Below are 11,188 nucleotides of genomic sequence, written 5' to 3'. Positions count from 1 at the left end.
GATAAAATAGAACAATTTTTCATTAAATTGGAACACAAAGGTTCCCTCCACAATAAAAGACAATAATGCCGCAAAGAGCAATTTTAATTGCATAGGGAAAAAAAAGGGTAAGAAAAAACTAGAGAAACAAAATCATAAGGACTTTGATTTCATTTTGATTACAATCTCAAAAGAATTTGAGTTATTTTTGACAAGCACGCAGAGAAACTCAATCGCTCTTCCATGCATAATTGCATAATCATCTTCAGTTTGAGTTCGAGTTTGAATCCTCCACCAACAAAGGTACTGACTCGGCCTGAAAGGATAACAAAAGTAAGCAGAATATTAATGTTATTGTACATGAAATAAGTATAAAGAATGTAACATATAGGGTGTTGTAGTGCAAAGATCACGTACGAGCTTTTTGTACTTGAGGGCGTAGAACATTTCAAGGTAACGACGAGCCTCACGACGGTCAAGGTTTGAGACATACTTCCAGAAACCGTACACACCTGCAAGAGTTAGCAGCCTGTCGGAATAGATCTTCCATGTGTATCTGCAATGTCACAAGACAAACACGTTAGTAGATATTCTTTCCCTTAAGAAATTTACCCTATTAAATGAATGCAGGACGACATGATGTTCAGCATGTTGCTTACTTCTCTTCAATTCGTTTCAGTCCACCCTTAGAAATCTTCTCCCAATGAGAAGGATCAGCTGCAGACTTCTCAAAGAATTCGACAAGGAGCTCAGCAGCTTTGTCCCCGTGGTATGGATCAATGTGGTAGCCAGATTTTCCATTGACAATGATCTCAGCAGGTCCACCATGGCAGGTAGCGAAGGTGGGTAGCCCACAGGTCATGGCTTCAACGACTGTGAGCCCGAAAGCCTCGTAGTATGCAGGCTGAACAAATGCTCCCTTGGTGTCAGCAATGTACCTGTAGAGCTCACCGTTCCTCACCCTGTTCATTTGGGCAGAGATCCACCTGAATTGGCCGTCCAACTTGTACTGCTCGATAAGACCATACATTTTCTTCATCTCTTCCTTCTCTTCTATGTCCTTGGATTCCTTCCTCCTGTCACCAGCAACTACCACAAGGTTCACAAGCTCTCTGAGCTTCTGGTTCTTACCATACCACTCGACAAGGCCAGTCATGTTCTTTACTCGGTCTAGCCTAGCCATCGAGAATATGATTGGCTTGCTTCGGTCCTTGAGAACACATCTGTTATAATACCATAAAGATGATGATTAAGAACAAGTACACAGAGATTTTATAACAATGAGAAAGTAGAATCAAGGATAAGGGAAAGCAGGTTTACATGTGTTCTTCATTCTGAACTTCACTGTAGAGAAGCTCTTCGATTTCTGGGTGGAGGGCTGTGAGTCTTTTCTTCTCTTCAGTGTAAGGGAAGTAAATAGACAGATCAGCTCCAGGGGATACGATGTTGAATTTGGGGTCAAAGACGTCAATTCCATGCACAACTCGGTAAAGGCCAGGGAGAGTGAAGGCCATGTGAGACTCATATTGTCCAACAGTATCCTTGCTGAAAGATTAAAGAATCACAGATATCAGTAAACTGACAAAGTTTTAGGGAAATCTAAATGGTATTTCTGAAGACTGAAAGAGGCCTTACTTTCCAGCAATCTCTTGGAATGTACTGGTAATGATAAAGTCAGTGTGGTTCATGGCAATTAGATCAGCAGTGAATTGGCAAGAGAAGTGGTACTTCTCCTCAAATGACTTCCAATAGATGTCAGAGTTCGGGTACTTGGTCTTCTCAAGAGCATGAGCAATTGTACATTGTGTAACTCCGAGTTTGTGGGCTAATAAAGAAGCAACAATATTTCCATCACTGTAGTTTCCGACGATCAGATCAGGCTTGGCCTGTAGTTCTCCAGCAATTTCATTTGCAACATCCTAAAAGAAGAGAATAATGTACACATTAGCCTGTCAAATATTTAGATTTATGGATGGGAGTTTAAAAGTTTGATGTTATCAGAATGTGGGTGATTTACCTCAGTGTAAGTCTCTAGGTATGGCCAGACTTCAAATCGGGAAATCCATCTTCTGACAATTCCCTTTTCGGTTCTGAAGGGTACACGAAGAATGTGTGAGTGTTCAGTTCCAAACACCTTCTCAAGACGCTGACCACAGGTTGTCCCTACTGCATCAGGGAGCAGACGAGATACAATAAGGATCCGAGGGACAATATCAAGGCCTTGTTGCTTAATGCGTTGAAGCATTTCATTCTCCAAAGCACGGACTTGATCAAGGATATACACAACCTGTACAACAAGAAATCAAAAATATCATTAGACATCAAACGCCTTTACAATCAATGCTCAGGATATAAATTCAGGTCAAATAAAAAGAAGGATAAAAAGATACCTGGCCACCAGTGTCAGGGTAACCAAGGACATTGGCTTGAGCGAAGTAACCATGAGGCGAAAGGATCACAACATTGAATACCATCGGGATCCTGCCAAGGAATTTCTCGAGAGTGCAAGAATCAGGAGCCTCAAGAAGGTCAAGAAGTAGCTGGATCATGTCTGATACTCTCTCAGCAGTGTCACCCCAACCTCTCTCCAAGCCGATCTCTTGAAATTTATGATCAAACTCAGAGTAGGGTGTGTCAGCAGGAAGTGTAGCCAGGAACTCCTCTGCTTTTCTTAAAACGCTTTGGAGAGAATCAAGGTTCTGGATTCTGTCATTGAGCATCATGGTCTGAAAAGGAACAATGATACACAATTAAAAACAGGAAATCTTACTCCTTCAATCCGGAAATAGTAGTCACATTGTTTTAGCACCTCACAATTCAGTATGATAAATTTACAAAAATTTCTCACCAATATACATGTTTGAATGTTTGATTTGACTCATTTCTATATAATTCAGTATGAATCTGTTACTCTGTAAGGCTGGATGTTATCATATATTTTCAGCAGCTTTTATTCACAATACGAGACATTTATGATCTATCTAAGGAAAATTTACCTTGCCCTTGTAGTGGTGCATCCTAAGGAAGTCAAGCAACGGGCGCATACTCTCCTTGTCATGGAACATCTTAGCAGAAAGGTGCCTGTTAAGGAACTCCACACCATTTCCAATCGATTTGGAGAGGGTAGGGCGAGGGAATGAGGCATTGAATGGTTCAAAATCGAGCTCCAGCACAAAGTTTCCATTCACACTGTCATCCACAAAATTGGTAAAAAATAGTGAGTCAAATCCCTAGCTAAAGTAACTGAGAAAGCCATCATACAGTGAGGAAAAAAAATTATTGTTTTTACAAGAATACCAAATATCCTGAAATTACCTTCCATCAACTAATTCCTCCTTAACATGGAGGAACTGGGAGGGGGTCAATTCCTCGACAGCAAGCTCATCGACATTGACACGAATGTACTCCCACACACCAGGCCTCGGGCGAACAGCAAGGGTGATCCATGGAGGCAACACAATTGCTTCCTAAGATTTTTGAAAATAAATTTGCAAAGTATATCACATGAGAAACAACTTAAATAAACTATGATCTATTAGCATACTAAAAGAATTGAGCCAAAGTCAATATTCTTGTAACCTTAAACAAAATATTTCCAATAAATTCACATAAGGGTTATCCAAGTTCAATTTACAAATAAAATAAGTTCGGCTACATTCCAATAAGTTCGGATAAATAATATCAGGTGACCCGAAATCTTTGGTGGGTACAAAAAGTGAGTAAGAAGTGTTACCTGGGTGTGCCTAAAAACTTCACCAAAAGGGCCATCAGCAAGCTTATGTTTGTCTTTGTCAGAAACAGCTTCAAATTCAGACAACAGTTCATGGGGTTGCAATATCCCTTTCCCATGACTCGCAATCCTTCAAAATTTTAATTTTTTTTTGTATTATTAGTGATTTATACATTCAATAAACCCTAACCATAAAAATACAATATAAAAATAAAATCTTTGCCTAAAAAAAAAGTTAAAGGTAGTGACAAGAACACAAGATTTATGTAATGTCATGTTATCATTATCACCAGGACCATATGAATCTTAACAAAAATAACCATTTTTTTTCTTAAAAAATAAATAACACCAGTAAAATCCAATTATTTCAGTAAATGATATCTTGATCAAGTACGAGGTAATCCAAAGGTGGGGAAAAAAAATCAAAAAATTATTTAATTTATCCTTAAAAATACCATGTTAAATTAAATTAAAAAAATATCCCAAGAAAATCAGAGAAAATAGTAATTAAAAATCAGAGTAAAATTTTAAAAAAAAATAAAAATACCTGGACAAGTAGGAGAGAATTTCATTGCGTTGAGCAGTAAGAGTTTCATCCAAACGCTCCTTTAGGCTTGGAACCCTCGTTAAACGACCTGCCATTTCTTGTTTTTCCGGTAATTATCACTTTTTTTTAACTGCAATCACAAATTTTAAACTGTTTAGTTCAACATAATCTTAAAATAGTAGAATTATAAAAAAAATAAAAACAATTTTTATGATCACTTTATTAAAGAAAATAATTAGTACACCATACATTATTAATTTATTTAATTAGTCAAAACTAAACCAGAAAAGCACTGAACCAAAACCATCCAAGAAAAGTACGTAGTATTACAAAAATGAATTTAGTACATTGATTATTAGGTTCAAGATTAATAAATTCAATTAAACTAATTGGGTTTATCTAGAATCCTCAAATTTCAAACCCCACCAACCTTAAACAACTAATGGCCGACCTCACTAATTTTAAATTTAACACTTAATAGTGATCTACTTAGGCAAGTGAGCGCCTAAGTCTACATAACGACTCTCACACTGTGATTAAACCCGAGAGTTAGCGACCCTTATATTGTGATTTATTTTTTTGGTGTTTAGAGAGCCACAAAGGCAGGGTGAGAATCGATCACACGACCTCTTAAAATCGGGAGGAAAGCTCTAACCACTTGAGTTATCCCTCACTCTCTATATTGTGATTTATCATTGTCCGTATATTATTACGACTACAACTAAAGTGTTAGCCACCCTCACACCGTGATTGACCACTTATAAAAAAATTGGCTAGATCTTTAGAGAAATTTAAATTAACTGTTAAAAATTTTGTGCTAGGGTAAAAAATTGTAACTTTACTAAAAAGGGTAAGAAAATACGAGGGTGGTGAAAAACCAGAACAAGTGATATTTCTTTAAACGTTGCATGATTTTTTGTAACCAAAAATTAAGGGATTGATCATTTAATCACATATTTTAACGTCATACTAAAAAGCTCTGAAATTTTTGTCAGAATTTCTTTTAATTTTTGGCACAAATTGAATTTTTATTTTTAAGTGATTATGTGACTCAGAGTAAAAAACAGGGGAAAAGCCATGCAATGGCCAACCAAAACAGGGGAAAAACAGAGTATCTTGAATTTATAAACTTATATTAAGTAAATAAAAATGAAGAAAATAATTATGTAAAATGTATAAATGAATGAATAAATAAATGAAACTTACCAGAAAAATGATGAATGAAAAAATGAAGTATTAAAATGTAAGGGAGAGTGAAGGAGAAAAAGAATGTCTTAAAGAGAGTGGGTTTATGGGAATTTATAGAAGAGCATCAACCCCATAAGCCCATAAGGGTCGCTTGTTATGCAAGCAAAATTTTTAATTAATTTTATAAAATAAAATAAAAATAATAACTAACTGAATAAAAAATGAAAATAAATAAGGACAAATAAGATTATGTGTCACCAAACATCATTATTATTTCTCCATTTATGTCAAAATTAGAGTAGGTTCTAGTTGTTCTACACACATACAGAAAAGTTCAATAGTATATTTATTATTTATTTTATTTAATTCTTTTTTAAAAAATTATTAAATGAATGGATAATATAAATATAATACAGAATAAATATGTCTGATATGTGTTAGTAATTTAGTATGATGATCATAAGAAGTATATGTATTGTATTTTTGGGTTTGATATGTAACATGTAATTTTAAAATTGAATCAAATTTAATGTTGACAAACATTAAGCTAGTAACATGTTTGAGTATCCATATTATTTACGAACGTACATACGAATAATAAGTAAGCGTTATAATGAATATATTGGAAATTTCTAAAATAAAAATAAAAAATAAAAAAAAAAATCTCCTTAAATTGCTTTAAGAAAACATTTCTTTTTCATCTAGCTTTCTAGGATAGAGATTTTTCATCTTGACTATTTCTCCGTAATATATGTACTACGACACAAATATATTCTTATTCGTTATATAAATTTTCTTTTCACGAAAGCAAAGGAAGAAGAGAATTGGAAATGGATTTTTTCCATCCAATCAAATGATAAATGATATAGAAAATTTCAACACTTAATCTTATGATAAACATTAGAAAAAGTTGGTCTATGACTACCAAATTTGTTAACTAATCTATAAGATAATATATTCCATTTTCCATGGTATATAGTTAAACATGTACCACCTTTGTTTTCCTTCCATTTTCATCACCTTTATTCACTTTTATCTATTCATTTTACTACAATCTCTACTTATTCATTATTCAAATTCCTTCTTACCTCTAATAAATTTATTTCTATCTACATACTCTGTATCTCTTCTATATTTTGATCGGACCAAGATCCTCTATTCAGATTAAAACACAAAAATGATCCACGTGAGCGATCTAGCCTATTTATGACTTTTCTTTTAATTCTTGTAAGATAATCATACTAATCGAGTTGAACTCAAGAATACAAAAATTCTTAAAAATTAAAAAAAAAAAAAAATTACAAATAGTATTGGTATTACAATAATGTTGAAAACTTGATATTTAACTACCCATGGTATTAAAAATGTACATGAATACACTCACCCCTTTGCACGTGGATCCCACCAATAAATTTGTTGGTCAGTTTCATTTATCCAATTTTGGATAATACATACCCCTTAGTAGTTAGTACTCGAACTCATTATTTTGGACTAAGATAATGTATATTATTAAAATTATTTAGATGTTGTTATGTAATCAAGCTAATACAAAAACCTTTGTTTTCAGACATTTAATGTCTTTTTCTTCACATTATTTCATTATCAAGAAGCCACATTATGCAAATGACAAGAGATTAATATTCTTCCTAGCTACTATAGGTCACTTAAATTATTAAGCTGCATAATTCAGTTTTATATGTTGTATACTTATTTTATTGTTTTAAATAACATATAATATAATACTCCTTAACTTCTTTTGGATATGATCAAAGATTACTATCAGCAAAACCTAATCTTATTAATAATATGTTTATTCTATTATTTTCAAGAAATCAAAAGTTGCTCCAATTTCATTTTCCTATGTTTTGCAAAAAATAATCTTATAAAAAAACTATTTCATTTTCAAACGCTATTGTATACTTGTTTAAACTTTATTTGCGGACTAGTTGGTCAACGTAAAAAGTAAAAACAATAACTTTGAGTAATGGAGAGAGTATTAATTTTTTTAAAAGTATATATATTTTTTTAATAAATCTAAATAATCAACAATAGTATTACAATTAGTATAGTAATCATGGTTAATTATTGCTTTCCAGGAGACAAATATTTCTTTTTGACCAAAAAAAAAAGTAGCTAAAAATAAAATAATATTGGGATAAGAAAATGTACCAATCATATGGTATCTAAATGGATTTTGGTACTATTGTACCCCAAATAAAAGGTAAAAAAATTGATGTGCACCTAACACCTTAGAAAAAAGATTAATGTCGTTAAACCTCATCCATGATTTTCATTACATTTTTTGTGGGGAACAATGTCAATAGGTATATTCTCAAAGTTCTACGATTAACACCAACAAATAGATTATGATAAAGAAGTAAGATAAAGGAAGAAAAGATTAGTTAAGATATTCTTCTAATTACAAACAATTAATTAATAATCGTGGACTATTAAATCATCAAATGTCAACATCTATCAAAAAGAAGAACAAAAATTACGAAAGCATTTGGCTAATTGCATTATCATATTGTGAAACATTAATTAATTTAGGAATAAAAAAAAGTTAATAATGTTTGTAACTCAATGGTATGATGAAACTATCGACTACAATAGAAACAATGATATAATGTGTGTAGCATGTATGTACAAACTATAACAATAATACTGAAAGAAGCGAGTTTATAAAGTACCTGAATAGTGCAAAAATTGAAAATGCCAAAGCTCAAAAAATGGCAAAACGATAAGAAAATATTCTTATATAACGTAAATAAGAGAATAGAAGGAAATGAAGTGATATTTGATGATGAAGTTAAAATTTGATGAAGAGCTATATATAGGAAATAGGAAATGAATTCTTAACCATTAGCAACCCACAAATTGATGTAAAGGGTTCTTCTTTTTTCGTACAAATTAATTAAACAAATAAAAATTAAATAAAAAAGTTAATCCAAGTTGCAAATTTAGAGTATGTAAGATCCTGTGTTCTTTTCTTAAAACCACTTTTCATAGTCATACCACCAATGGTTTTACTTAATTTGCCCACAATTTTGTAACCCCACCGTCTTACACCCTCTAATTAACTTAATTATTACTAGTGTCTAATTATTGACCTAACTTTCCTCAAAAAAAAAAAAAAAAAAAAAAAAAAAAAAAAAAAAAAAAAAAAATTATTGACCTAACTTTAATTATTATTTTTTACTTTAGTTTTTTTTACTAGCCTATGAGATTGTGTAACTTAATTGTTTATGTATGTAGTATTGTGATGTGCTATTGAAGCTGTAATCTATTACATTAGTTTGAGTGAATATGTTAATTTAATTGATTGGTTAAAGCAATAGATCGATGAAGATAGTAAAAGATTGAAAGGTGTTTATGAATGAATCAAAATGCTCGTATATTCTATATTCGTTTTTTCTTTACATTAGGTTCAATTATTTTTATTAGTTTTAAGAGAGTTGTTAGATTCAAACTATCCATATAGATGAGTTGTCAGTGCGTAACATTTTTTATCACCATGCTAGAAATCCTAGAGTGGATTACCATGTGAAAAATATACTCTATGAAACGAAATTAAATACTCTATGCTCTCTAGTCTATGTAAAGAATTTTGTAGATTAGTACGGAGTGGATGTTATTTGAAGAACATGTGGAAATTTTAACCAACAAAAAATGGGTTAGCTTTACAAATCACCCAAATTATATCTTCACAAAAACAAAGTACTTAGTAAATAGAATTAGTAACATATTCTCAATCACTTTTTCAAAAAAAAATAAAATAAATAATAATAATCTTTTATGATTTGATTATTAATGGCAGCATATTAGTGAGGTGACTTTCTCGCTTCGCCGCTTGGTTTCATTGTCTTCGTTCTAAACTGGCTTTAACAGCTGAAGTCCCAAGAATCTTTCCTTTACTGCAAACTAGTGACTGAGTCCAAAGCAGAGAGGTAAAGGACGGACTCTGCTTCTTCTCTAGCTGGCATTCCGGTCTGTTTCCGCGAGTGTTGTTGCCACCAATACCTATCGCGAAAGCGTACTCGGCGTCCATCTGGAGTCAAAGTTCCTGGTGAATACGGAATGGCGCCTGCTGCTCGCTCGTGGCTTGTGCTAATGCGACTTGGGTCTGAGTGGATATGTAGAAGTACGCTATGATGATCCAGAGAAACGTGTGGTTTCCGAGCCCATTGAGATGACCCAAGAATTTCGCTATTTCGATTTTGCGGAAGGGCTCTTTAGCTTGCTCCGAAAGAGGTCCCCTTCTCCCTTAGCTGCGAGACCTGCCTCGACGAAAAAAAGAAAAGCGTTATCGGAGCAAGAAAACGGCTTGCGTGACTAACGCACAATGGCTTTCGCGCTAGCGCGCTTACCCGTTGCTTGTTGACGGCTATAGTCATAGTGATCCTCCTATTCAACTACTTCAACCATTTCCGAGCACCCAGCTAGAGCAAACCATATAGAGGTACTGATAATAGGCAAGCATTCTTGATAGAAATTGGCCGAGTTCTCTCAACAGATGAATTCAACCCTGCTTAAAAGACCGAAAAAGGGCTATTGAGCCCTGAGTTCAACCGTTGAATTGAAGATATTATAGCCTTAGACCCAGTTCAGTTTGATGGAACCACAAGGAAGTCTACACGAACAGTGGCAAAAGCAGCCTGATAGAATGGCGTTGTAGGAACCGGTCGGATTCGAACCGACGAAAGAAGTTTTGCAGACTCATGCCTTAGCCAACTGGAAAAGTACAACCTGTAAGTCCCGCATGGGGCGTGGAAGGTTTTGACCCTTTTGTTCCAGGAAATGCTTTCTCCTGTTTTTCTGAGGCTTCTGGTTTAAAGGCTAACCAAACTAAGAGCTCCATTTATTTTGGAGCAGTTTGGCTTCTTCCACCGTCCGGGTTCCCCCCTATGCTATGCTCCCTCGGCGCGGGCCTACCGCGCTTTGCGCCTGCGGCGTTTTCGCCAGACGGTGTTCGTTACTCTTCTATTAAGAAAGGCGGAGAGATGTTAGCCTTTCGCTATTAGTAAGTACTCCCTTAGTTTTGACCTAATGAGCTTTCTTTACGTGGCTTTATAGTGTTTTCGCCCTCTTTTAGTAAGCAGCTTGCGGCAGTGGTTTTCTCTTTGATTTCCGTTCACCTTTTCTTTACTAAATAGTCAGGAGTGTTATCCTCGAGGGAAGTACGCTTCGTTTCTATGGTCTCTTAGTTAATTTACAAAATCCTAATCTTACGCTCTGCTCTAAGGGTATAGCAGTCCGGCGTTCGGTCTTGAGACTGTTTCACTCCTCTAGTGAGATAAGGGTTGAATTCCCTTTTTTGGGCCAGTAGGCCAAAGAAGAGAGGAGGCGATCTTCTGCTCGGGGAAAGGAAAAGGGGAGTTCCAAACGAAGGACCCAATCTCAAGGGGCAAAGCGCCCCTCTCTTAGCCCAGGAAAATTAGGTCTATAGCCTAAAAAGACTTTTTTAATTCTATTTATTAGAACCATTTAGTTTCGCCATGTTGTAACAGAAACACGGGTAAAACCGGCCGAAACCCCTGCTTTTGCCGGCCAAGTGGTGCAGAACAAAGAGGAGTGGAGCAGACTCATTGGCTACGGTTCCGGCCTAGAAATAGTCAAATTTTCATTGACCAAGCCGATTCTTCATAGCATCAGCCCTGTTTAAATTTAAAACTGAACGGGCTTGAAAGGAATCGGTGTGTAGAAGAGTCGGGCTGATTCTACGCTTTTCCTTCTCTATTTGGGCT

General features: G+C 34.6%; 1 protein-coding gene across 2 annotated transcripts; it reads right to left on the bottom strand.

Moving 5' to 3' along the window:
• LOC145579999 (sucrose synthase-like) lies at positions 1–8,150 on the bottom strand. Of its 2 annotated transcripts, none has more exons than XM_081637316.1 (12): positions 8,135–8,150; positions 4,257–4,386; positions 3,713–3,839; positions 3,295–3,446; positions 2,976–3,168; positions 2,370–2,705; positions 1,997–2,266; positions 1,615–1,898; positions 1,300–1,524; positions 639–1,202; positions 397–535; positions 1–295 (listed from the first exon to the last, which is right to left on the bottom strand). In XM_081637316.1, the coding sequence occupies exons 2-12, from the start codon at positions 4,349–4,351 to the stop codon at positions 245–247; spliced, it is 2,436 nt and encodes an 811-aa protein (XP_081493442.1). In that variant the 5' UTR covers positions 4,352–4,386; positions 8,135–8,150; the 3' UTR covers positions 1–244. The 2 variants fall into 2 exon arrangements, with proteins under 2 accessions (XP_081493442.1, XP_081493441.1); XM_081637315.1 differs by lacking the exon at positions 8,135–8,150 and adding an exon at positions 5,463–5,583.
• Between the last annotated feature and the right edge of the window lie 3,038 nt (positions 8,151–11,188).

This window comes from Chenopodium album, chromosome 14, assembly GCF_948465745.1.
Source record: "Chenopodium album chromosome 14, dcCheAlbu1.1, whole genome shotgun sequence".
Classification (NCBI taxonomy): Eukaryota; Viridiplantae; Streptophyta; class Magnoliopsida; order Caryophyllales; family Amaranthaceae; genus Chenopodium; species Chenopodium album.
The sequence above is the reverse complement of the archived record's forward strand: the minus strand, read 5'-3'. Positions and strand labels throughout refer to the sequence as shown.